This window comes from Lissotriton helveticus, chromosome 5_1, assembly GCF_964261635.1.
Source record: "Lissotriton helveticus chromosome 5_1, aLisHel1.1, whole genome shotgun sequence".
Taxonomy (NCBI): domain Eukaryota; kingdom Metazoa; phylum Chordata; class Amphibia; order Caudata; family Salamandridae; genus Lissotriton; species Lissotriton helveticus.
Window position 1 is genome coordinate 1,738,450,601 of NC_136065.1, and position 26,999 is coordinate 1,738,477,599.

The following is a 26,999-nucleotide window of genomic DNA, read 5'->3' on the forward strand; positions in this document are numbered from 1 at the left end:
TCAAGCCCACGCGGTGGACTCAAGATGGCGTCTGGAGTGAACCAGGAGGGTCCAGGGTGCTCCTCTGTTGGAGGGGAGCAAGGGCCAGTCTGGAGCAACCAGACCAGTAGTGAAAGTGTCGTGGTTCGTTGTCAGGAGGGCCACAAGCCAGCAGGCAAGTAGCCGGACAACGCGGTGAGCAGCAAAGAGCAGAAGGGCCCCACGCAGATCTCGTGGAGGCTGGGGGGCTGGACTTTGGTGCTGGAGCTGCTCAGGGTTAGGGCTTCTCAAACCCTAGTGCACTTACTCGAGGGTCACTCGGGGGTCGTGCTGGTGAAGCGTCGTGCAGGTCTTGAAGATGGCCGGTCCCACGGGTCTCGTCACACCCACGAATCTCAGCTGGGCTGGATGATGTAGGTAGAGGTCAGAGATGGCGGGAAGACCGGGTCTCGTCGAGCTGGACAGTCTTGATCCGGAGGATGGACTTACAGCAAACCGCAAGAGCTTTGATGGTGCCTGCTGGTGCAGGGTGGCTACTCCTTAGCCACAAGGGAGAGTCTTCAGAAAAAGTCAAGAGTTCCTTTCGTGGAAAGTAATCAAGATTCAGAATTATCTAATTTGGGAAGGGGGCCTGCTCATACCTTTATCCTAAGAAAAGGGGCTGGCACGCGACTAGGTCCTGCCCTATGGGTGGGACCAGGAGGGGGGTGGTTACACCCCTTTCCTTTGTCTAGTCTCTCCCCAGCTCAGGGGCTGGTGTGCCCCAGGAACTGGTTTGAGCCGGCACATGCACAGTGAGCACCGGGGTGCCACTTGCAGTCACCTTCCTTTCAGCCTTGCCTACCTGGGATACACAAAATCCTGTCTGGGATGGTGTAGGCACCGCCCCTGACAGGAAACCCTTTGTCCAGGCCTCCGTTGCTGGAAGGACTCCCAGCAGCAGGAGGGCAGACTTGTGTCTCGGTGGCATCATCCATTTTATGGAGCTGAGCCTATGTCTGACTGTAGGAGAGTTGGGTCTGCAATCCTATGATCACCCAGATTTTTGCTTTTTGCTTCACTGGTTTACGACTTTCCCTGGCTGTGGGCCTGCTGATCAGACCCACAGCCTAGCTGTTCTCTCTATTCCAAATTGTACCCAGGTACTGAATTGGCACTGGGCCCTCTCTAAGTCCCTGTACCCAGGGCTGAGGTGCACCCAGAAGTCTCCCAGGGGCTGCAGCATGTATTATGCCACCCCTGGACTGACTAACCAAACAGACACAACTGGCTGCTTGACAGCTGGGGCAAGGTGGTGTACTCACCCTTTGCTTTAGATATAGTATTCCTATATCTAAACCTAAAATGGACACACAGATCTCCTATCAGTCACTCCTATGGCAGGCCTTGACAATCCTGAAGGCAGAGTGCTTGGAATTGTGTGATTTAGTGCTCTGGCATGAGCTGAGCCTGTCTGCGGCTTTCGGGATCCATCCCTTAGCCGTTTCCATGATATCGCATACCATATACTCTTAAGTGTATTATAATCCTCGCGGTTATATGCCAACTCTGGTATCGCTTTATCAAAACATGTCGAGTAAGGTGTCATACGAATTAGAATACTAACCCCTCGCCAATTCTGGCGACGGGGTTAGCATTCCACCCTTCTAGAGGGACACGACATGTATGTAACCTGTAACCCCGGTTAAAGTCAGACATAGCCTTAGCTCCACAAAATGGATGCTGCCACCGAGACACAAGTCTGCCCTCCTGCTGCTGGGAGTCCTCCCAGAGCAGGAGGCAAGGACAAAGGGTTTCCTGCCAGGGGCGGTGCCAGCACCGTCCCAGACAGGATTTTGTGTATCCTAGGTAGGCAGGGCTTTAGAGGAAGGTGACTGCAAGTGGCACCCCGGTGCTCACTGTGCATAGGCCGGCTGGAACCAGTTCCAGGGGCACTCCAGCCCCTGATCTGGGGAAAGCCCGCCAAAGGAGAGGGGTGTAACCACCCCCCTCCTGGTCCCACCCATAGGGCAGGACCTAGTCGCGTGCCAGCCCCCTTTTTCAGGATAAAGGTAGGAACTGGCCCCCTTCCAAATCAGATCATCTTTGAATCCTGAAACTACTTTCTGCAAGAAGGAACTCAAGACTCTTCTCAAGATTTCTCCCTTGTGACTAAGGAGTAGTCACCCTGCAGCAGCAGGCACCAACCAAGTATCGCGGTTTGTTGCCAGTCTCTCATTCGGATCAAGACTGCTCCAGCACGACGAGAACCGGCTTCCCTGGCACCTCTGACCTCAACCTACATCATCAGCCCAGCTGTGATCCGTGGGTGCGACGAGACCTCGAGGGACCGGCCATCTTCAGAACTGCACAACGCTTGTCCAGCACGACTCCCGAGTGACCCTCGACTGAGTGCTTTGGGGTAAGAGAAGCCCCGACCCTGAGCAGCTCCAGCACCGAAGTTCAGCCCCCCTGCATCCACGAGATCTGCGTGGGGCCCTTCTGCTCTTTGCTGCTCACCGCGTTGTCCAGGTCACTTGCCCGTTGGCTAGTGGCCCCTTCACGATGCTCCACGCCGACAACTACTGCTGGTCTGGTTGCTCCAGACTAGCCCTTGCTCCCCTCCAACAGAGGAGCACCCTGGACCCTCCTAGTCCACTCAAGACGCCATTTTAGGTCCACCGCGTGGGCCTTGCATTTGCCAAGACTTGTTGCCCCATCCTGGGTACAGCGACGTCAGCAGCAGATACCTTCGTGGGACAACTCGCACCTCCATCCTGGTCGCCGACAACGCCTCCTGGTCCGAGAGACTGCAGAGCCCAGCAGCGCCCACTCACCTGGTCGAGGTGACTTCGTCCGGTGCCACTCTGGTGCCCACCTAAATCACTGGCTAGTGATTCAAAACTTGGTCCCCTCTGCTTTCAGGTCTTCTTCTTCCCTGATCCAGGCTTGGATCTCCACGAACTCTCTTCAATGGCCGCCTGCCAGCAACTTCTTTCTTCAGGCTCCTGGTTCTTCAACAAGTGTTTCCGACGTAACTTCAACCCTATGCAGCCGCAGCCCCTGGGCTAGGTAAACCAAGTACTCCGGTGCTTCAGCATAGTCCAACACCCTAAGTGTTCGGATCCACTCCCGTTTTTGACCCACCTAGTCGGGTTCGCCCGAGAACAGTAACTTTGTGACTACTAGCCTCCATAGACTTTTTCCCGCCTTACGCGTGAGAGTTCCCACTCTGCACACGACGTCCACAGGCCTCCTGCAACTAATCCAAGTGTTTAGCATTGTAGGACTAGCGTTTCTAAAGTCCATGAGAATAGTTACTTACCTGCTAGTAGTTCGCATTCCACTTTTGTAATATATGGTTTTTCGTGCCCCTAGGGCATTTGTGTAAATTGTGCGACTTAAAGTATTTTCTTAAGAGTTTTGTTGTGTGCTTAGCTCCCTGTCTCATAAAGAGCCAGGGTAGTCTTGTTAGAAATAAATATACGTTTATTTTCATAACAACTTGTGTGGTGTCCTTTCACTTGGTGTTCAAGGGGTAATGTGATGGTAAAACAGCTGGCTTAACACGCCCTCTAGAGTCTTAGCCTTAGACTGCTCGTATCCATGCTACTAGGATAGCTGGTCTATAAGGTTGACTTACAACCAATCATCAATAAGGGTTGTCTGGACTGATACATAGTGATCACTAGAATAGTGAGCACTGCATATCAGGCCAACTTCTCACACTGACTTTAACCGGGGTTCACAGTTACATACATGTCGTGTCCCTCTAGAAGGGTGGAATGCTAACCCCGTCGCCAGAATTGGCGAGGGGTTAGTATTCCAATTCGTATGACACCTTACTCGACATGTTTTGATAAAGCTATACCAAAGTTAGCATTTAACCGCGAGGATTATAATGCACTTAAGAGTATATGGTATAGCGTTATCATGGAACAGCTATTTGGACTTGGTTCCGCAAGCTGCAAACGGGCTCAGCTCATGCCAGAGCACCATCTCACATAATTCCAAGCACTCTGCCTTCAGTATTGATAAGGCCTGCCATAGGAGTGACTGATAGGAATATATGCGTCCATTTTAGGGTTAGATATAGGCATACTATATCTAAAGCAAAGGGTGTTTACACCACCTTGCCCCAGCTGTCGTGCAGCCAGTTGTGTCTGTTTGGGTGGCCAGCCAGGGGTGGCATAATACATGCTTCAGCCCCTGGTAGGCCCTGGGTACACCTATGCCCTGGATACCTAAGGTAAGATGTACAGGGACTGATAAGGTGGCCCAGTACCAATTGGTAAGATGCACCTAAGGCACATGGTTGTAATTTTAGAGAGAGAACAGCTAGGCTGTGGGTCTGATTAGCAGGCCCACAGCCAGGGAAAGTCGTAAATCAGTGAAGCAAAAAGCAAAAATCTGGGGTGGCCATGGGATTGCAGACCCCACTCTCCTACATAACCCCCCCCCAAACTTAGGGACATTAAACTAACCTTGACCAGGTGAGTCTTCTTGCTCTAAGTGGAAGTACCTGGAGAGACCATCTGCATTACCATGGTCAGTCCCTGGGCGGTGCTCCACTGTAAAGTCCATCCCCTGTAGGGAAATGGACCACCTAAGAAGTTTGGGGTTTTCACCCTTCATTTGATTTAGCCATAAGAGGGGCTTATGGTCGGTCTGAACTTTGAAGTGAGTACCAAACAGGTGTGGCCTCAACTTCTTCAGGGCCCAAACCACAGCAAAGGCCTCCCTCTCAATAGCTGACCATGGTTTCTCTCTAGGGGTCAGCCTTCTGCTTATAAAAGCAATGGGCTGGTCATGACCATCAATATTCAGCTGAGATAGAACAGCTCCCACACCCAACTCAGAAGCATCTGTTTGGACAATGAATGGCTTGGAGTAGTCTGGACTCTTGAGAATAGGTGCAGTACACATGGCCTGCTTTAGGTCATCGAATGCCTTCTGACAGCTGACTGTCCACTGAACTTTCTTTGGCATTTTCTTACTTGTCAGGTCATTAAGTGGAGTCACAATGGTTCCATAATTTCTGACACATTTTCTGTAATAACCAGACAGGCCCAAGAAAGCTCTGACCTGTGTCTGGGTGGTTGGAGGAGCCCAGTCCTTTATGGCCTGTATCTTGCTCTCCAGAGGTTGAACTTGGCCTCTACCTACAAGGTGGCCCAAGTATACAACTTGACTCTGCCCTATCTGGCACTTAGTAGCCTTGATAGTGAGGCCTGCCTTTTGCAGGGCCTCTAAAACTTTCCTCAGGTGGATCAGGTGATCCTCCCAGGTGGAGCTAAAGACAGCAATATCATCTAGATATGCTGCACAAAAGTCATCCAACCCAGTGAGAACTTGGTTCACCAACCTTTGAAAAGTGGCAGGTGCATTTTTCAAACCAAAGGGCATCACCACAAATTGGTAATGACCTCCTGGGGTAGAAAATGCTGTCTTGGCCTTGGCATCCTCAGCTAACCTGATTTGCCAATAACCAGCTGTCAGGTCAAATGTACTCAAGACAAGAACTTGGCAGAAGCCAATCTGTCAATGAGTTAATCTGCTCGTGGTATTGGATGGGCATCTGTCTTAGTGACAGCATTGAGACCCCTGTAGTCAACGCAAAACCTCATCTCTCTCTTACCATCTTGGGTGTGAGGTTTAGGCACTAGAACTACAGGACTAGCCCAAGGGCTCTCTGAGGGTTCAATGACTCCCAATTCCAACATCTTTTGTACTTCAGTTTTTATGCAGTCCCTGACGTGGTCAGGTTGCCTGTAGATTTTACTCTTTATAGGCAGACTGTCTCCAGTGTCCACCTCATGTGTGCACCAGTTTGTCTGACTGGGGGTCAGAGAAAACATTTGTCTGTAGGATTGAAGGACTTGCCTACAATCCTGTTGCTGATGCTCAGAGAGGCTGTCAGAAAAGACTACACCATCTACTGACCCATCATCAGGGTTCTGAGTGAGCAGGTCTGGGAGAGGGTCACTCTCTTCCTCCTGTCCCTCATCTGTGGCCATGAGCAAGCCCATGTCCTCCCTGTCAACAAATGCTTTGAGCCTATTCACATGAAGTACTCTGTGAGGGCTCCTGGGAGTTCCCATGTCAACCAAGTAGGTGACTTCTCCCTTTTGTTCAATGATGATGTGGGGTCCAAACCATTTGTCTTGGAGAGCTGCCATGGCCACTGGCTCCAACACCCACACCTTCTGTCCTGCATGGTATACAGTTAGGACAGCCTTTTGGTCATGCCAAGCTTTTTGAAGTTCCTGGCTGGCCTCAAGGTTTTTAGATGCCTTCTCCATGTACTCTGCCATCCTGGAGCGGAGACCAAGTACATAGTCCACTATGTCTAGCTTAGGCTTTTTGAGAGGTAACTCCCATCCTTCCTTCACCAGACATAGGGGTCCTCTTACAGGATGTCCAAACAAAAGCTCAAAAGGGCTGTAACCAACCCCCTTCTGTGGGACCTCTCTGTAAGCAAACAGAAGGCAGGGTAAAATGATGTCCCATCTTCGCCTAAGCTTTTCTGGTAACCCTTTTATCATCCCTTTGAGGGTCTTGTTGAACCTTTCAACAAGCCCATTGCATTGTGGGTGATAGGGTGTGGTGAATTTGTAATTGACACCACATTCCTTCCACATAGCAGTCAAGTATCCTGACATGAAGTTTGCACCTCTGTCAGAGATCACCTCCTTAGGGAACCCCACTCTGGAGAAAACTCCAACCAGGGCCCTTGCCACAACAGGAGCTGTAGTGGTTCTAAGGGGAATAGCTTCTGGATACCTGGTGGCATGATCCACTACCACCAGTATAAATATGTGCCCAGATGCTGTTGGGGGGTCCATTGGTCCAACAATGTCAATCCCCACTCTTTCAAAGGGAACCCCCACCACAGGTAGTGGTATAAGGGGGGCCTTTGTTGTGCCACCTGATTTGCCACTGGCTTGGCAGGTGACACATGAACGACAAAAGTTCTTAGTGTCCTCAGACATATGGGGCCAGTGAAAGTGTGGGGCAAGCCTGTCCCAAGTCTTATTCTCGCCTAAGTGACCTGCAAGGGGAATTTCATGGGCCAAGGTGAGAAGGAAACCTCTCAGAGACAAGGGGATGACCAGCCTCCTGGTAGCACCAGGCTTGGGGTCTCTTGCCTCAGAGTAAAGGAGTCCATCGTCCCAGTACACTTTATGGGCACCTGTGGCATTCCCTGCAGCCTCAGCAGCAGCCTGCTGTCTGAGGGGTTCAAGAGAGGAACAGTCTAACTGTGCCTGCCTCAAGTCTGCCCTGGAAGGGCCCCCTGTCCCAAGAAACTCAACCTGTTCAGGCTCAAGTTCTTCTAGGACAGTTCCTTCTGGGGTCTTGGGGTCAGTCTCCTGAGGGAGCTGATCCTGTTCCTGAGGCAGGGGGGAAGAGTCAATCTTACCCCTACTGCTCTTTCTCTTGGTTAGTGTCTGGTCCATTGTTCCAGGATCCAGCACTAGTTCAGCTGGGCATTTCTTGGCCTGTGACCTAGTCACAGCAAGGACATGTGCTGACAAACCTAACATTTCCACATGAGTCCTATACTCCACATCTGACCATAAGGAGGATTCCAAATCATTGCCCAAAAGACAGTCCACAGGGAGGTCTGAACTAACAACAACCCTTTTGAGGCCATTTACCCCTCCCCAGGAGAAGTTAACAAGTGCCATACTATGGGAGGTAGTGGCATTGCTAGCATTGGTCACCAGGTAGTCTGCTCCCAGTATTACCTGGTCAGGGTCCACAAAGTTAGGTGTCACCATGGTGACACTGGCACAAGTGTCCCTGTATCCCTGAGCCATTTTTCCATTAATCAAAGGCGTCTGCCTGTACTTGCCCAGAGTACTGGGGCTTATTGTAGGGGTCATATCCATGTCCCCAGTACAAACAAGAACAGCCTGAGTAGGTGTTCTGACTAAGTCAGAACCCGCCTCAGTTCCCAGGGTTAACCCCACTATAGCCTTAGGAGGATTACTACCACTACTAACTGTACTAGGGGGTGCAGGTGCCTTAGGGGCAGTAGTGGTAGGAGTTGGGCCTTTCTTGGTGCACTCACTAAACCAGTGAGTATTACTTTTGCAGTATTGGCACCATGGTTTCTTCTGACCATTCTTCTTCTTTTGGGAATTCTGGGAATTCTGGGACCCACCCTCTTTGGATTGTTGGGGCCCTGTTGAAGACTTCTGGTCATTTTGCCTATTCTCATTACCCTTGGTATCTGCTTTCTTCTGGCCACCACCCTGGTTCTGCTGCTTGACCCTTGTCCTGACCCATCTGTCTGCCTTCTTTCCCAATTCTTGGGGAGAGGTCAGATCTGAGTCAATAAGGTGCTGATGCAACAACTGATTTTGACAATTACTTAAGATTTGCTCTCTCATAATTAGATTATACAATCCTGTGTAATCAGTAACTTTACTTCCCAGTAACCAGCCTTCAAAAGCCTTAGTGGCACAATCTACAAAGTCAGCCCAATCTTGAGACTGAATTTTCTGGGTGTCTCTGAACAGCAACCTGTACTGTTCAGTGGTTAAGCCAAACCCATCAATCAGTGTATTTTTCAAGACTTGGTAATTGTTAGCATCCTCAGCTCTAGTAGTGAGGAGCTTATCTCTACCTTTACCTTCAAAGGAGAGCCACAAAATAGCTGCCCACTGACTCTGGGGGATGCACTGGACAGTGCAGGCCCTCTCCAAAGCAGTCATCCACTTGTGGATGTCATCCCCTTGTTTAAAGGGGGGCACTATTTTACTCAGGTGTCTAGTATCAAAACTCCTGTCTTTATCCTTAGGGATATTGCTGCCACCAGTGGGGACTACCCCACCTAACTGTTGCTCTCTAGCAAAGGCAAGCTTTTCTTTGGCAAGGGCAAGTTCTTCCCTCTGAATCCTCATATTAGCCTGTTTCATCCTTGCTTCATGTTCTCTTCTCTGAGGGGAAGTCAGTCTCCTCTGGGGAGAGATCATTCTCCTCTGAGCAGAGGCATGAGAGTGCACAGGTCTATTGGAGTCCCTAGAATGAGACCTATCTCTTCTAACTCCAAAGTTAGGCCTGCTTAGGGTCAGTACTGGGGGTCCCCCAGATCCTTCCCTATGTAGGTCTAAGTTGGCCCTAGTAAGTCTGCTGACTAGCTCAGGAGCATTATCTGCCTCATCCCCAGAAATAACCTCTTCATCCTCCTCCTCCTCTACTTCCTCAGTTTCAGGGAGGTCAGGATCACCAAGGGTACCTTCTAAGGGGGGCATACTCCCATCTGTATGAGAAGCCTTTCTAGCATCATAAGTCTCTAGGAGACCTACCAGAAAAGGAGTGGTAGGGTTAGAACCCTGTTTTAGTTTCCTGGAGGTACACAATTGTCTCATCTCCTGGAAGCTAAGGCCTGCATATCTGGAAGTGACCTGTGGGAGGTCCACAACCACAAGGGGAGTCTCTGAAGATTCTCCTTGGGTAGACATGCTTCTAGTGTGGTGTAAGTGATGCACCTACCTACACTATGGGTTTACCTACTGATCCCTTGCTAAGAGTTGTAGTCAGGGTGTGCTAAGCCCTGTTACACCACAACAGCTGGTTCAGTAGAACTCAGAGTATTCTAAGATAAGTTATATGTACCTGGGTACTTATGTGATCTTTCAATCGATATTCTTAGGATACGTGCGAGGTAAAACAACAGCAAGCTCAAATCCCAACCGCTGCACACCAATGTGAGAAGTTGGCCTGATATATAGTGCTCACTATTCTAGTGATCACTTTGTATCATACCAAACAACCCTTATTGATGATTGGTTGTAAGTCAACCTTTTAGACCAGCTATCCTAGTAGCATGGACACGAGCAGTCTTCAGGCTAAACTCTAGAGGGTGTGTTAAGCCAGCTGTTTTACCATCACATATACCCCTTGAACACCAAGTGAAAGGACACCACACAAGTTGTTATAAAAATATAGGATATTTATTAATAACAGTTCTACCCTGAACTCTTTATGAGTCAGGGAGCTAAGCACAATACAAAACTCTTACGAAAATACTTTAAGTTGCACAATTTACACAAATGCCCGAGGGGCACGAAAAACCATATACACAAAAAGTGGAATGCGAAATAATAGCAGGTAAGTAACAGGATCCAGAGGCTTCAGGATCGCTAGGACTACACTACTGAACCCTAAGGTTAGGAGCAGGAGGCCTAGGGAGATCGGGTGCAGAGTGTGCACTCTCACGCGGGATGCGGGAAGAAGTCTATGGATGCTAGATTTCGTAAAGTTAGTGTTATCGGACGAATCCGACTAGTTAGGCTGAAAACGAAAAAGGATCTGGACACTTAGATAGTGGACCTACGTTGGAGCACCGAAATGCTCGAGTTACCTAGCCCAGGGGCTGCGGCTGCATAGGGTTCAAAAGACGTCGGCAATCCACGGTACAGTCTATGGAGCCTGAAAGAAGAAGTTGCTGGCAGGCGACCAGTGATGAAGTTCGATGGGATCCGATCCTGGATCGGAGTTGAAGATGACCTGAAAGCAGAGGGGACTCAGTTCTTGATCACTAGCCAGTGATCAGGATGGCACCGGATGAAATCACCTCGACCAGGTGAGTGGGCGACGCTGGGCTCTGCAGTCTCTCGGATCAGGAGGCGTTGTCGGTGACCAGGTTGGAGGGGCGAGCTGTCCCACGAAGGTCTCTGCCGTCGGTGCTGCTGAAATCAGGATTGGAGCAACAAGCCTTGGCAAAGTCAAGCCCACGCGGTGGACTCAAGATGGCGTCTGGAGTGGACCAGGAGGGTCCAGGGTGCTCCTCTGTTGGAGGGGAGCAAGGGCCAGTCTGGAGCAACCAGACCAGCGGTGAAAGTGTCGTGGTTCGTCGCCAGGAGGGCCAAAAGCCAGCAGGCAAGTAGCCGGACAACGCGGTGAGCAGCAAAGAGCAGAAGGGCCCCACGCAGATTTCGTGGAGGCTGGGGGGCTGGACTTCGATGCTGGAGCTGCTCAGGGTTAGGGCTACTCAAACCCTAGTGCACTTACTCGAGGGTCACTCGGGGGTCGTGCTGGTGAAGCGTCGTGCAGGTCTTGAAGATGGCCGGTCCCACGGGTCTCGTCACACCCACGAATCTCAGCTGGGCTGGATGATGTAGGTAGAGGTCAGAGATGGCGGGAAGACCGGGTCTCGTCGAGCTGGGCAGTCTTGATCCGGAGGATAGACTTACAGCAAACCGCAAGAGCTTCGATGGTGCCTGCTGGTGCAGGGTGGCTACTCCTTAGCCACAAGGGAGAGTCTTCAGAAAAAGTCAAGAGTTCCTTTCGTGGAAAGTAATCAAGATTCAGAATTATCTAATTTGGGAAGGGGGCCTGCTCCTACCTTTATCCTAAGAAAAGGGGCTGGCACGCGACTAGGTCCTGCCCTATGGGTGGGACCAGGAGGGGGGTGGTTACACCCCTTTCCTTTGTCCAGTCTCTCCCCAGCTCAGGGGCTGGTGTGCCCCAGGAACTGGTTTGAGTCGGCATATGCACAGTGAGCACCGGGGTGCCACTTGCAGTCACCTTCCTTTCAGCCCTGCCTACCTGGGATACACAAAATCCTGTCTGGGATGGTGCTAGCACCGCCCCTGACAGGAAACCCTTTGTCCAGGCCTCCGTTGCTGGAAGGACTCCCAGCAGCAGGAGGGCAGACTTGTGTCTCGGTGGCAGCATCCATTTTGTGGAGCTGAGGCTATGTCTGACTTTAACAGGGGTTCACAGTTACATACATGTCGTGTCCCTCTACAAGGGTGGAATGCTAACCCTGTCACCAGAATTGGCGAGGGGTTAGTATTCCAATTCGTATGACACCTTACTCGACATGTTTTGATAAAGCTATACCAAAGTTAGCATTTAACCGCGAGGATTATAATGCACTTAAGAGTATATGGTATAGCGTTATCATGGAACAGCTATTTGGACTTGGTTCCGCAAGCTGCAAACGGGTTCAGCTCATGCCAGAGCACCATCTCACATAATTCCAAGCACTCTGCCTTCAGGATTGATAAGGCCTGCCATGGGAGTGACTGATAGGAATATATGCGTCCATTTTAGGGTTAGATATAGGCATACTATATCTAAAGCAAAGGGTGTTTACACCACCTTGCCCCAGCTGTCGTGCAGCCAGTTGTGTCTGTTTGGGTGGCCAGCCAGGGGTGGCATAATACATGCTTCAGCCCCTGGTAGGCCCTGGGTACACCTATGCCCTGGATACATAGGGTATGCTGTACAGGGACTGATAAGGTGGCCCAGTACCAATTGGTAAGATGCACCTAAGGCACATGGTTGTAATTTTAGAGAGAGAACAGCTAGGCTGTGGGTCTGATTAGCAGGCCCACAGCCAGGGAAAGTCGTAAATCAGTGAAGCAAAAAGCAAAAATCTGGGGTGGCCATGGGATTGTAGACCCCACTCTCCTACAAAGGATACATTGCCCCCAATTGCCCCCACCCATCCCCAGAGGGACCACTCCTGGTGCCAATGTATGTATGTATGTATATATATATATATATATATTCACTGAAAAAACCATAGGTTATAGACCATATATAGTTAGGAATTAGCATTTACAAAACCTTGAAAATTCACTGAAAAAACCATAGGTTATAGACCATATATAGTTAGGAATTAGCATTTAAAAAACCTTATTTTACTCACACAAAACCATTGAAATTCCATATATAGTTAGTTGCACTAACTATATATCGCGCACCCGCAATCCACTGCTGATCATGTCACATATTACATCATTCATGACATGGTCAGTGACATCACTGATGACATCACTGATGACATCTCAAATGACATCACTGATGACATCACTGATGACAACATCCAGTGACTGTATTTTTCTGTAAAGTTAAAATATGTCTTGAGTGGATGTATAAGTGTCTGGATGAAGGATTTAGTAGGTGCATGACTGACTGTATGAGTGAGTGATTAAATGTGTCTCACTGAATGCATGGGTTAGTGACTAAACTGTCTTAATTTGTGCATCATTATGTCTGTTGTTCTGTAAACTGCTGCATGTGTTGATCATTAGCTATAAGAGAGGCTATATGTGTTATTAATTGGTTGCCCAAGTATTTCTATGGGAGATTGAGTTTGTGTGGGGGTGGCTGGAAGGTGTGAGACTCTATGCATAGATGTGTGAGCAGTTTATTCACTAGGTGTATGAGTTCAAGAGTGCATGTGGAAACAGCTACATGGGCAGTTGACTGTGTGCATGAGTGTATTGATGAGTGAATGGATATCTCAATGCTACATGTCATAGTAAGTACATATGTAAAACACAGTACATGTGAGAGTTGGCATATATAAATAACTGTGCATGAGAGCCACTGAATGAGTGAGTGGTTGTATCGATCATTGTGAACTTGTATCAGGGATTGTATAAGAGAGTAAATATGTGTTAGTATATGTTTCAATAAGTAAGGTGTGTTTAACTGTATAGTTGAAGAAATGGAGGTGAGATTGTTTCTTTGCATGACTGACTGGGTGTGTGAGTAACTCCATGGATGAGTGGCAGTGTGTGAGTGTCTGTATACACTGAGTGTATCTAAGGTTATATTAGAGTCTGAAGAGGTTTATCGTATTAGCACAAGAATGATGTCAAATGAGATGTCATCAGTGATGTCATCAGTGATGTCATTTGAGATGTCATCAGTGATGTCATCAGTGATGTCACTGACCATGTCATGAATGATGTAATATGTGACATGATCAGCAGTGGATTGCGGGTGCGCGATATATAGTTAGTGCAACTAACTATATATGGAATTTCAATGGTTTTGTGTGAGTAAAATAAGGTTTTTTAAATGCTAATTCCTAACTATATATGGTCTATAACCTATGTTTTTTTCAGTGAATTTTCAAGGTTTTGTAAATGCTAATTCCTAACTATATATGGTCTATAACCTATGGTTTTTTCAGTGAATTTTCAAGGTTTTGTAAATGCTAATTCCTAACTATATATGGTCCATAACCTATGGTTTTTTCTGTGAATTTCATTGGTTTTTTAACAGCTAATATCTGTAGCTGTAAAATGTATTCTTCTTTAAATCCAAAAATATATTTTATATGTTTATGAATAATTTTTTTTTTAAATATTTTTTTTTCTTCGTTCCCGCTTCGCAAATCGGGAAGCTTCCCGTTAGCTGACCTTGATGCCGCGAAATAGACCGCGAGCCGGTAAACGTTTCTTTCCCGCAAGTGCCGCGTTACAAAACAACATCGTGACGCCTCCCGTCCGCATGACGTTTCACATTGTCGCGTGATACGTCATATGACGTACTACGTTAGCGAACTGGTACGCGAAGCGAGTCGCAAAGCGCAGGTTTCTGGAAGCAAACCGGGAGGCCCTGCAAAGCGCTTAACGTAAACACAGCAAGTCATGTGACTTGGTAATAACACTTTTCATTGGTTCATTTCACTTTTGGTTTCCTAATGATGTAAGACTAGGTCATATAATCTAAAATGAACACTTTTGATTGGTTGAGAACTCTTGTTTTTCCCAAATGATGAAAATCCCTCCTTCTTTCCTCACTCTGACTTTCATCATTGTGAGAGAAAGACCCTTTGTGATCACTGAGCAATGGCTTCTTTAGTAGCTTCAGCTGGTGCTTCCCCACCACCTCCACCACATCCAAGGAAGAGTGGACCACCTGCTCAAGTTATAATTCAACAAGAAGAAGAAGAAGAGGAACAGGAGGACGAGCACGAAGAGAGGCAGTTTTTGCCTGAGCAGCCCAGGACGTCTCACCGGAAAGAAAACTTCATTTGGCAATTTTTTAAAATTCCCAAAGGTCAGAAAAAAGTAAATGCAAGATACGTAACTTGCCTTATATGTCAAGATAGACTGTCCAGAGGGACCGACAAAAAATACAGTTTCGGAAACTACACAATGCATCGCCATATGACTAGGTGGCATCCTAACAACTACAGTGCTGCACAGTTTCGGAACGACCTAGATAATCTCCCTATTATGGCCAGAAGATCTGTTGTACCGGAAGTAACGGGACCAGAGGGCAGGGAGATGGTGCCAAATATACAAATGAGATTTGGTGAAGTAAAACACACCTGCGTATTTTGCGATGGATTCATTTCCTACGGAGAAAGAAGCATCACTCTGATCAACAGAGCTATTGACTATCATATGCAAGTTTGTCCGAAACGCCCAAAATAATAAATACTTCTTTTTTTTGTTTTGTTGCTCCTGTTGAGCCCTTTACAATGAATCGTTTTCATTGCCCCCTCCAAGAAAAACCCAAAAAAATATAAAACTGTTCCGAAAAATTCAAAAACAGTAAAAAAATGTTCAGAAAAATAAAAAAAAAAGTTCTTTTCAGAACTACCTCCCCGTTATTAAAAAATTGGTACAATATTTGGAACTGTGCCAACCTCTATTTCTCTTAGTTCGCTTCCTAGTTCGCTCGCCGGTACGCGAACTGGAAGCGAACCAAAAACAGTAAGTATAAGGGAGGGAAACACACACTTATGTTAAAATAAAGACAGCTATAGGGGAGTAAACTAGAGATACTATTACCCGTAATCCACTGCTGATGATGTCACATATTACATCATTCATGACATGCTCAGTGACATCATCAGCAGAGGATTGCGGGTTTTTTGACAACATGCCTTATCCACGGTTTAATAACGCTGCCTTTTGCTTTATATAAGTTTTCAAATTGTATGAAATATATACCAATAGGTCGTTATGAACCTTTAGGTAGTGCTTTTCTTCATGAGGTCTGGTCGCTTCCATACACATACAGATGTTTCAAAGATGATCAAGAAGTTTATCTGAATGGAGAGGAATGCACTGAGACGCCAGATCATTCACTAATGTGTAGGCACATACAGTTACACGGTTCATGCAACAAACACCGACCAAATATGGCTTGCGTGTTGCAAGGCACGCCAGTTCCTGCTATCATCCCCACGTTCAAGTTGTTGGAAAATGGTAGTTATTTGATGCTCAATAATGAAGATTGTTCTGAGTTAATTAAAAGTATTCCTTTTATCGTAACAGTAAGTGAACGGGTTATTTGCTGCAGAAATGTTCTATTTCCTCCCACACATGAACATAGGGAGTTTTCAATCTGGCCACAAATACCAACCTTGGGACACGTTTCAACGGCATGGCAAGAATAAGAGCTCTTTTGTCTCAGAGAGAGGTGGCCTTGAGTTCGGCCCGTGAAACTTTCGTACTTCACATAGCGAACACCCGTACAGAGGTGCACACCCTTTTCAATTAAGATTTGCCTTTCAATTTCAGCAACATGTTTCCGACTATCTTTAACGCATCCTCCACAAAGTCCCTGACACACTTTTTTAAAGTTGTTACCAGTGGCCTCGTGACTTCATTTGAGAAAATCTTTGGAGTCATCCCTGCTTCCTTTCATTGTATTTTCTGCACTCTGGTTCGTGGATTGGCATTTTTACTTGCATTACCAGCGGACGCTCTTGTGCTTTTTTACATTTTTAAATATGGATGTCCCTCCTATGCAACCTCCGACCCTGCAGCTGCTGACACTGTTCCGCAATCGCATGCTAGAATATTATGGCACAATGCCGTTGGCGATATTAAGCACGGCATATGGATTATCTTTTCGGTTCTCCTACTTCACCTGTGTCCAGCCTGTATTTCACTGCCTGACCTGTGATTTCGATTGGGCCATTGATTTGTGTCTCTGCGGACCGGTTTCTCCTGACGTCGACTTTAATCAGCTGATGACTCCTATCATTACTCACGAGTTGGTTTGTCCTGGCGAAAGGATTATGGCTGTGGCATTGATGCATGGACTACTTGGTCCCTGGAATTTACTGGCGGCAGCACAGTCTTTCTTGGAACAGAGCTTTCTTGAAAACCCACCGAGCTGTCCTCTGATGGTGATAGAGGATCCGGTGCTGGGAGAGCACGTATGTTCTTTTCCGCTTTTAAATTGGATGGCTGAACTGTTTTCGGATGAAGACGGTGACTTCCTATTGGAGGCTGTTGCAGCTTATTTTGCATACACAGTTATGTCATAGACCTTTTTCATGTTTGATATGCTGAGTACTAGCATTTCATTGACAATTCATTGACTTATTTGTCAAGTTTTTATTATTTACCTTGCCTATTGGCTTAAGACTCGATAAAGTACTTGGCTGTTTTATTTTTCTTTAGCATTAAATTTTCCTAGTTTTTAATGCTTTACCTTGCGGACCGTCCACATATAAACTTGCAATCTGCTCTCATGAGATGGCACTTCTATTATCTTATTCAGTTCGTTTCCGGATCATGAGGAGGTGTCATCTAGGTCCTGGATATCTTTACACCGTGTTAAGTTAGCATGGGCTCATTACCGGTTTAAACGCCATTTTTCCTTTTTTGCAACTTCTGCACACGACACTTAGTTGTTGCTTTAGCTTTCCACCTAGTAGTTCATCGTGGTTTACATGAGAATAATATGTTATTGGTCTACTATCTGCTTTACTTGTTAAACTATATCTGTACAGCGAGTGCTAAAGTTTCAAGAACAACACGATACAGAATTGTTATGAGGTCTGATCTCCATGACTTCATACTCATAACATAAGTGCAACTTCTGCCAATTCTGGGCATGAGGCGGGTTTTATATTGCTTTGCCGAACACACATTAACAACAGTTGATGCGGTTCACATGAAGAGAGAGCTGGTGTATGCTGATGTGATTCCTTCAAATCTAAGACACTAAAGTATGGGCACGCCCTAAACCAACACAAAGAGACCTTCTTAGCAAATAATATAATATGTGTATTAGGGAGGGTGAGATATAAGCAGCCGCGGGCCGTGGAGGGAGTTACGATGGGGCAGGGAGGCGGGGAGGGGGAGAAGCAGGGTGGAGCCCTCTCTACCTTGCCCCTCCCCCTCCCCGCCTCCCTGCCCCACCGTAACTCCCTCCACGGCCCGCGGCTGCTTATAAGTGTTGCTAACTCTTATTCATTTACAGCATGTTAACATACTGTCACCATTCGCTTTTTATGTACTAGTAACTATGCTGGTAATTTTGCTACTGATAATATGTGTACTTGTATTCTCCACCCTGCTTCTCCCCCTCCCCGCCTCCCTGCCTCACCGTAACTCCCTCCACGGGCCGCGGCTGCTTATAAGTGTTGCTAACTCTTATTCATTTACAGCATGTTAACATACTATCACCATTCACTTTTTATGTACTAGTAACTATGCTGGTAATTTTGCTACTGATAATATGTGTACTTTTATTATCTAAGGTACTACGCCTGAGAAGACGGCATTAGTAAATAAACATTTCAAATACACATCTGTTCTTCTTAACTCCATGTTCTGGTTTCTAAGAAATCTATAACGACCGACTGTTCATGAGTTCCACGTATCCTGAGGTACTATAAGTTCATATTCTGGATTGTCTAAACATTGAGAGTTTGTTATATCCAATGTGACACTGTACCTAGCTTGCTAAGGAGTTTTTGATTACTAACGTGAGTTTTGGGACACCCTAATTCGCCGAGGTTCCAATCCTCTGTCCACAGTTCTGTGTGAGAACAGAAACCCTGCGACAGGGGCACCCCCGACCCTTGCTGGAGCTTCATCACACTTGCGATACAACTCCAGCAATGCATTCGCCGAGGTTCCAATCCTCTGTCCACAGTTCTGTGTGAGAACAGAAACCCTGCGACAGGGGCACCCCCGACCCTTGCTGGAGCTTCATCACACTTGCGATACAACTCCAGCAATGCGCCACCTTTACGGCACAGATACATCACGCATCTGTGCTGTTTTTGCCCCATGATGCGCCGCATTGTAAATGCAGCACACCATAGGTGACGGAACAGCGGCACAGAATGACTAACACATCCCTGGTGATGCGCCAGTCATCATAAATGTATCCCTATGCTTCTTATCTTGTTAGAGATGAGCCGCCATATATATCATCAAAGTTTTTTGCATTTCCTAAATAGCGAACTTTAAGGAATAAATAGCGATTCTTTACCATTCCTAGTTTGCGATGAGCTATTTGCTAATTAGCCGAATGTAGCCCAATGAAGCCCAATGTAGCCCAATGTAGCCCAAAGATGGCCGCCAGACACACAAAAAAACAAATGTAGCCCAAATATCAGCCAGATGTAGCCCAACTATAGCCCAGTGACAGAATGACCAATCAGCTTCGCAAACCTCCGTTACGCGAAGCGGAGCGCTGTTACAGATATATATCTTTTTTTGAACGTTAATTTCTCAAAATCCACTGGAGCACATATATTGAGACCTAGCAAAGGCACATCGGGCTACCAGTCCCTAATATTTTGCCAAGTTTCGTGCAAATCCATTCAGCCGTTCAATTATTATTATTATTTTTTTTTTTTGCCCCGCGGGGCCCTTTTAAAACCTCCACATCAAACCTAGGGGGTCAGCGAGGATCTACTATGCCCCCTTATAGTTATTTCCCCCTTTGTTTTGACCTCCTCTTGTCTCTCGATCCTACCGAGAGACAAGATGGCGGCCGCTACGGACTGTTTGGAATGTTGACAGACGCCGGAGAACCAATCAGCTTCGCTTCACAAAGCTCCGTTGCGCGAAAAGTCCGCGAACCAGAGCGCTGCCCGGTCCGCTGTTACAGATATATATCTTTTTTTAAACGTTAATTTCTCAAAATCCACTGGAGCACATATATTGAGACCTACAAAAGGCACATCGGGCTACCAGTCCCTACAATTTTGCCAAGTTTCGTGCAAATCCATTCAGCCGTTCGGGCTAAAAGTGAGGCCAACCGCCCTATGGAAAACTCAATGTTAAAAACACGTTTTGGGACCCCCCTTTTTTCTCGGCCCCCACTGGACGAACCCCCCCCAAATTTTCAAGGGCTGCTCAGAAACAAAATGTGCCATTTTCCTGAAAATTTCAGCCAATTCCGTCCACAAACGCCAAAGTTATTAGACATAGAATTTTCAAAAATCCCATAGAGAAAAAATCCTAACTATATATACCTACTGGCGACCGCCAGTAGGTAATATATATATATATATATATATATATATGTGTGTGTTTTTTTTAAAGCTGTAATACCACAAGAATCACACGGAACTCTCACAGGATCATAGCATATAGAAAAAAATGAAATGTCAGCCGGGGACACCTGTGTATAACTCAGGGGAGGGTGGTGCGTGGTCCCCCTCCATGAGCCTCTTTGAAACATCAGCCCATACCTTGGGTCCAAAATCTAATAATAAGGGAGAGGGTGTGCGGCCCCCTTCTCTCGGCTGATCAAGGCCCTTTGGATCCCACCCACTGGGGCCCGGTGCAATATGAAAGGGTAGGGGGTCGCACTCCCTCACTGAGGCCCCAGGGACCCCATCCCTCGGCTGATATAAAATTAAAATAGAGGGAGGCACATGACGTCCTCCATGAGCCTGTAAAGGCCTCATGGACCTCATCCTCAAGGGACAACATATAATTATAAGGGAGGGGGGAACAGCACCTCCTCCCAGACCCTCTAAAAGCAGACTCATTCCTCGGGCCGGCTCTACTATGGTGTCCTGATGAGCCCACTCCTGGGACACTGTATCCCTGTCTGCAAGATCGTGGGCAGAGAAACTCGTCTGCTCCCACCTGGCGGGAGCTTTCAAAATGCTCCTGCCAGGTGAGAGCAGATTTTTTTTCCCTGTCCGCGCTCTTTCAGGCAGTAAAACTCAGATTGCTTCGGCCCAGGAAAAACTGTCAGGCAGAAGCAATGCCGCAGGGGCGTAACACAGGCCCAAGCACCCCCCGCGGTGCGGGGGGGGGGGGCTCTAGCTCCAAGGGGCCCCCTCAGCACTGCACTGTTGCCGGACAGCTCCTGATTGAGCCTGGAGGGGGCCCCTGTAAGTACCGTGCAGGGAGGCCCCCTCACTTTTCGTTACGCCAGTGCAATGCCGGCTCCTAAGGCACTGGGTAACCCATGTAAGGCCCCAGGTAGCTGGGATCCTTGGGGTAACTATTTGCTGTGAGTGGGGGGCCCTGCCCTCTTTCATTAAAGCCATGGGAGGTGGGGACCCCTGGGCAATAAAGGTGAATAATTTCAAATGGAGTACATAGAAAATAAATACTGTTACAATACTGTACTTATTTCAATTGTCCAGCAAGGTTTGGCAGGTGAACGAAAGACGATAACGAAGTGAGTTTGAATATTTGCATATTCACAGTCTCCACCCCACCGCCAATCCTCCAGATCTCTGGTTTTCATATCATAACCAATTTATTTATCCAGCCATTTTATATAGTGCATGAACACAGGTAGGGATAGATTTACAATAGTAACGATAACTGCGACATCTAACAAGACACAGAACAAACAAGAGAGGGAATGCGGAACTGAAGAGAAAAGAAAAAGAGAAGAGGGAAAGCAGAAGGACAGGGTGGGTGTGTGCGAAAAGAGGAAAGTGAGGGCATAGGGAGAGGGAGCAGGCGGGAACCAGAGGGGGAGAGCAGTAAGGATGAGAGGTTAGAATGGGCTGCTGTTTGGTGGTATAAAAGAGAGCATATGTACACAAGCTATCAATTAATTTTGGTTACATATAATCAGGGCCACTGGAATTACGCAGCAGGGTGGGGCAAATTATGCTGCAGGTTTGAGTAAATTATGTGGCATAAAAGGCAAATTATGTGGCGTATTGCGGCACATTTTATGATAGTATTACTTCTGCTCTTTTGAAACTTGTTAACACTGTCTGGGCATTGGATGCACGTCATAAGCACCACTTTGACACCCAAATATAGCAATAAGAAACAGACCAGCTAACCTTTGCGAAGGGCCTTCTGCTGCACTGCAACACGTCAATGCATTTTTAGTAACTTTTCAACGATTTTAGCTTGAATAATTTTTTTGTTCAAATCAGCAGACTATGCGGCAGATGGTAGATTATGTGGCAAATTTAGCAAATCTATAATTGTGCGGTAATCGCAACAGCCACATAATCATGTAATTCCAGTGGCCCTGCATATAATAAACCACTAGTATTTGGGAAAGTGGTAACACAACCACCTTTTATCCCTATGTACTCTAAGTCTTATTACTTTCCTCCTCTGCTGTCGTGTTATTTAGTTTCTTTAGGAACTGTAGAATACCACTTGCTCGCTTTCCCCTTTGATCTGTCATTAATCTCCAAAAGAGTTCCCTCTTAAAAAGTCTATTGGTTGGACATGCCATTAGCTCTCCGATTTCCCTTAAATTCAGCCAGATATAACAAAGTGGGCATTTGAAAGGAGTGTTTGCTTGGCACTTTCTCCTTTAAGAGGAACGATTGAATGGGCTTGGAGAATGATGTTTCTATTCCCTTAATTGCTGGAAGCCATCCTTCAAAGAGCCCACACATTTGATAGGTGTGGAGAAACAAGAACTTGCCCTTTAAGTACAGGTTGTTCCACTTCAAATTGAATTTGGAAAAAGACAGAACTCCTGTCCTAGCCTATAGCCAATCTCTTGACAGGTGGTTGAGAATAATTGACCATGAAGGGTGAACATCCTCTCAGCCTGGAGGTGATCCCTGCAGGGGTGACCTTAAGCTTCATCTTGTCATCTTGACATCAAATTGATTCTTGGATTCATATAAAAATGTTTCATTAACTACAATTTCACTATGTTTTCTTGTTTCAGCCCCACAGATGTGGAAAACAGTCTTATTCATGGGCCTGCCGTAGAATATCCTGTTCAAGTGCTACACCATGAGAGTGGCTGGATAAAGGGGCAGTTTTTTGAGCAGAGATTCTGAATTCTAACCAACAGGAACTTGGTATTACGGTCTTCATCTGTAGGTTTGGTCTACTGGAAGACATTCTATCAACCTTGAAAAGAGGAAACAATACAAATCATACATCATTTTACAATTCTTCAAAGAAGAGTTTCCCAACAATCCTCATCCACATTTAGGTAATATGCTATCACCCTGGATGGATACATCCAGTGCTACTGATTAATAGAATTTGTTAGCCTTTTTGATACTGATCAGAACCTCAAGCAATACAATTTGACTGGAGGACATTGTAACTCTAAGTATTCCTTTCAACCTAAAGTAAGTGTTTTAGCTGTATTATGAGTGACAGTAAATCTGGTATCCATCAACAACCTTCAGTTTCCTCTGGTTTGTGCTGACTGCATCCTCTGCTGGCAGGAGTTGGAGTTTAACTTCAATTTGAATATCTGTTTAAGACGTGAGATGCCTTGACAATGCCTTCTCCCACTGAAACACCAAGTAATTGGACAATTTGGAGAAATAATGCCTCATTGGAAACAACTACTGCCATAACCGTTTTAACTGCCATCTGCCTTCTTTTCTGTATATTAGGTCTGGCTGGTAATTGCATGGTTATTTTCTTGTTGGGATTCCGGATTAAGAAGAATAATTTCACGATCTACATTCTGAATCTGGCAATTGCGGATTTCATTTTTCTGCTATGTGCTTTTGTACTTAAGGTCCACATCACCATTTATTCCATGCAGACACTGAATGTAGTTAAGACAGGGAATCTAGCTCCAGACTGGGAATACATTCTCAATTTTGATATATATCTCCTAGTGGCGTGCCTATTTGGGTACAACACAAGCCTTTATATCTTGACAGCCATTAGTGTGGAAAGATGTCTGGCTGTTTACTACCCAATCTGGTACCAGTGCCACCGCCCAAAAAAACTATCCATTGTGATATGCTTCATTCTATGGGTAATTTCCTGTTTAGTGACATCATCAGAATTTTTCATCTGTGAACAATCACAGTATGTATCAGAGCATCAAAGGTTCATAACCAAGTATAGTCAATCATGCAAAGTTGTGTATGTGATTATTGATATTTTGAGCTTCTTGATCTTCACCCCATTCATGGTCCTCTCCAGTGCAATTATGCTGATTAAAATCAAAAAAGATTCTTGGAAACAGCAGTCATCAAAACTCTACATAGTTATTGTAGCTACTGTTGTCTTGTTTCTTATATTTGGTATGCCGATTAGGTTGGTGCTCCACGTACAGTACAAATATCAACCTGGCTTGCCCCTATGGATGGGTGATTTGTGCCCCCTTCTCTGCTCCATCAACAGCAGCATTAACCCCTTCATTTATTGGCTTATCGGGAGACAGATGGGTGGAAAGGAATCTTTCCAGATGATTCTTTTGAGGATCTTCAGGGAAGATTTGAAGGAACGCTGTCAGCAAAATCCACACAGGAGTTTAAGCAGGACAGAGACAGCGCTCTAAATAGAAGTGGATTGATCTGAATTTAAATGCTAATCAAGAGTGCAAGGATTAAAATCGCATTCAAATGGACAAATCATGCTTTATGTCTGGACGAAGTACGCCCCTAAACCGAGATCGCCTTCATGGTGTGCTGGGTAGAATGGGAACAATCAGAGAAAACACAGTAATACTGTCCCTTGATGCAGGAATGGCATTCGACACCATAGAATGACCATACCTCTTTGCTGTCCTGGAACCAATGGGATTTGGCCCAAAATTCTTGAAGTGGGTCAAACTGTTATACGCTGAAACAATCGCACAAGTAATGTAATGTAATGTAACTTATAAAGCGCAACCTCATGCCCTAGGGCATCTTTGAGTTATCGAAATCTGATTAGGCTGAGACACTGACGTAGGTGGAGTAAGCCAGATGCACAGAAAACTTTACTCCTGAGTGAAAAAGCCAGTTCTTTAAGATTTTTCTAAAGGAGAGTAAGGAAGGAGCAGTTTTTAATGTTAGTGGGAGACTGTTCCAGAGCATGGCAGTGGCCCTAAAAAAGCTCTTTCCACCCCAGGTGGCTTTTCTAAATGGAGGGACAATCAGGTTCCTAGCGGAGCCTGATTAAAGTGTCCATGCTGGGACGTACCATTTCAATTTATTTTTTAACTGGTCTGGCCCAAATTCATGCAAAGATTTATAGGCCATACAGAGAGCTTTGAAACTATATCGTTGCTTGACTGGCAGCCAGTGTATTTTCCTAATTGCTCCTCTTGCTGACTTGCAATATCTGAAGCCTCTTAACGAGTCCAATTGCAAGTAGTAGTGAATTGCGGCACTTCGCGAACATTCCGACTTGGAGGGGGGCACAACCGGGCTGCCTTCTGTCACTGCAAACTTTTCCCTTGATGCTAGAGCCCTTAGCCACCTAGGTGAAAGGTGATCCCCCTGATCAGAAGGTTAAAATGGGCAGAAGACTACGTTGACGGGATATAGCTGTACGTGGATGATATACTATTATATGTGGCATCACTGCCTTCTATCAACAAAATCCTCCAGATATTTGGCAATTTCGGCAAATATTCTGGTTTTACCATAAACTGGTCTAAATCCATAATATGTACTCTGTATGGTCCACCACCAACGTTACAATCTGACTGCAAAGCAGCAATAGTGAAAGAAGGCCTTCGCTACTTGAGGATCTTTACTACACCAGATCCAAACCTCTTCTATACGAACAACCTCCAGGGTCCGCTGACCGGCTTACAAAAGGATGTTCCACACTGGAGGACACTGCCTCTGTCACTACTGGGCCGCGAGGCACTGTTTAAAATGCTGGCATTGCCACTCTTCTTATATGTATTGTAAAATACTCCATTTGGAGTCCCGAAATATATTTCACCAAAATTGAGAGCGAAGCGAGATCTTTGCTATGGGACGTAAAACCCCTATGTATAGCTACACACAACTAAAAGTTGGTACAATGGTGGGATTGCACTACCCAACATCAGATTATACTATTGGGCAACTGAACTTGTGGTTGTCAATTACTGGGTTTACCATCCTCCCTACGAGCCAGCATACCAGATTGATAGATTACTCATGGGCCTCGAAGACCACAAAATAGCCCTTTACATAAACCCCAGAAACTAACAGGCCTACCGGCCCAAACAATTGCAATATGGCATCAGGCAACTCAAAATCTAATTTGGCACAAGAAAGTGACACAAGTAATGCTTAAAGATTAAGTAACTACCCAGGGTTAGATAGATGGGACGACATAGGCATCTCAATGGTAGGAAATCTCTGGAAAAAAGGAGTGATCATCCTGTTCTCAGAGCTACAGACGGAGTACAAAATGGTAAACCAGGAAGTATTCAGATACCTACAAATACGCCATGACTTACAACCGTCATTCCACGGTGTGGTCTTGCCAGAAGCGTCCCCACTGGAAGATAGATTCCTTTCAAAACCTAGTAATCGGAAGGCAATCTGAATGACCTATCAAAGACTCAGTGAGAACCTACCGGAACCACTCTTGCACCTCAGAGAGCACTGGCAAAGAGATATTAGAGAGATTGATGATTTAAACTGGCAGGAAGCACTGACATCCCCAGGGGAGGCAGCCATTCCACTGCACAGAACCTATCTCTCAAGTGGTACACTGACTAACATGTGGAGGAGAGCGGTCTCTGGGTATCTTAGGCTCTGTTTGTGGGAAAGCACATTTTATCACACTCTCTGGGAATGTCTAGTTATCAAACCATTCTGGGAGGCTATCACCTCCCAGATGCAAATTGTATGTAAAAAAAGATCCACCCAATGTCCAAACTATGTTTTCTAAACATATGGGAAGCTACTGATCTGACCTTTGCAGAACAATCTTGGGTTACCATGGGAAAGATTCTCGCCAAGGGAAGTATTGCCCAGAAATGGGGGGTAAGAGAGATACCCTCCCTGGAAGGATTGGAAAAAGATATGGATAAATGTATATCGCTGAGAAAGACTTGCATAAGAGCAGAGGTTGTCTGGCAAAATGGGATAGAAAATGGGGAAAGTGGAATACACATAGAGGGGATATTTGTGTCTCCCCCTCGACAGAACTAAATTGGGGTGGAATTGGAGGGATTGTTAGGACAATGAAAACATATGAGATTCATTATCGACTTCAATACATGCCTAATATGATACATTATAAATTGTTGCTATATCTGAATCAAAGTTTTACCTTGCCTAACTGCTGTATGACTGAACTACCTTTAATAAAAGAATTAATAAAATAAAATAAAAAATTGCATTCAATTGCAGGGTTCATTTATAGATCAACAAG

The 26,999-nt window shown here is 46.1% G+C and overlaps 1 protein-coding gene across 3 annotated transcripts in view; it reads left to right on the forward strand.

Moving 5' to 3' along the window:
* Positions 1-26,999, forward strand: part of LOC144755783 (proto-oncogene Mas-like) — a 285,818-nt gene that overhangs the window by 120,369 nt on the left and 138,450 nt on the right. Inside the window, exon 2 of one of the 3 annotated variants that reach the window (XM_078645023.1) lies at positions 22,603-22,875. The exons of 1 other annotated variant lie outside the window; for it this stretch is intronic. Coding sequence is in view for 1 of the 2 variants with exons in the window: in XM_078645022.1 (XP_078501148.1) it covers positions 23,173-24,192 (1,020 nt within the window). In the remaining variant the exon portion in view is untranslated. Of the gene's footprint in view, positions 1-22,602; positions 26,956-26,999 lie in introns of those variants that run through there. One more of the 3 variants, XM_078645022.1, reaches the window with a different exon arrangement.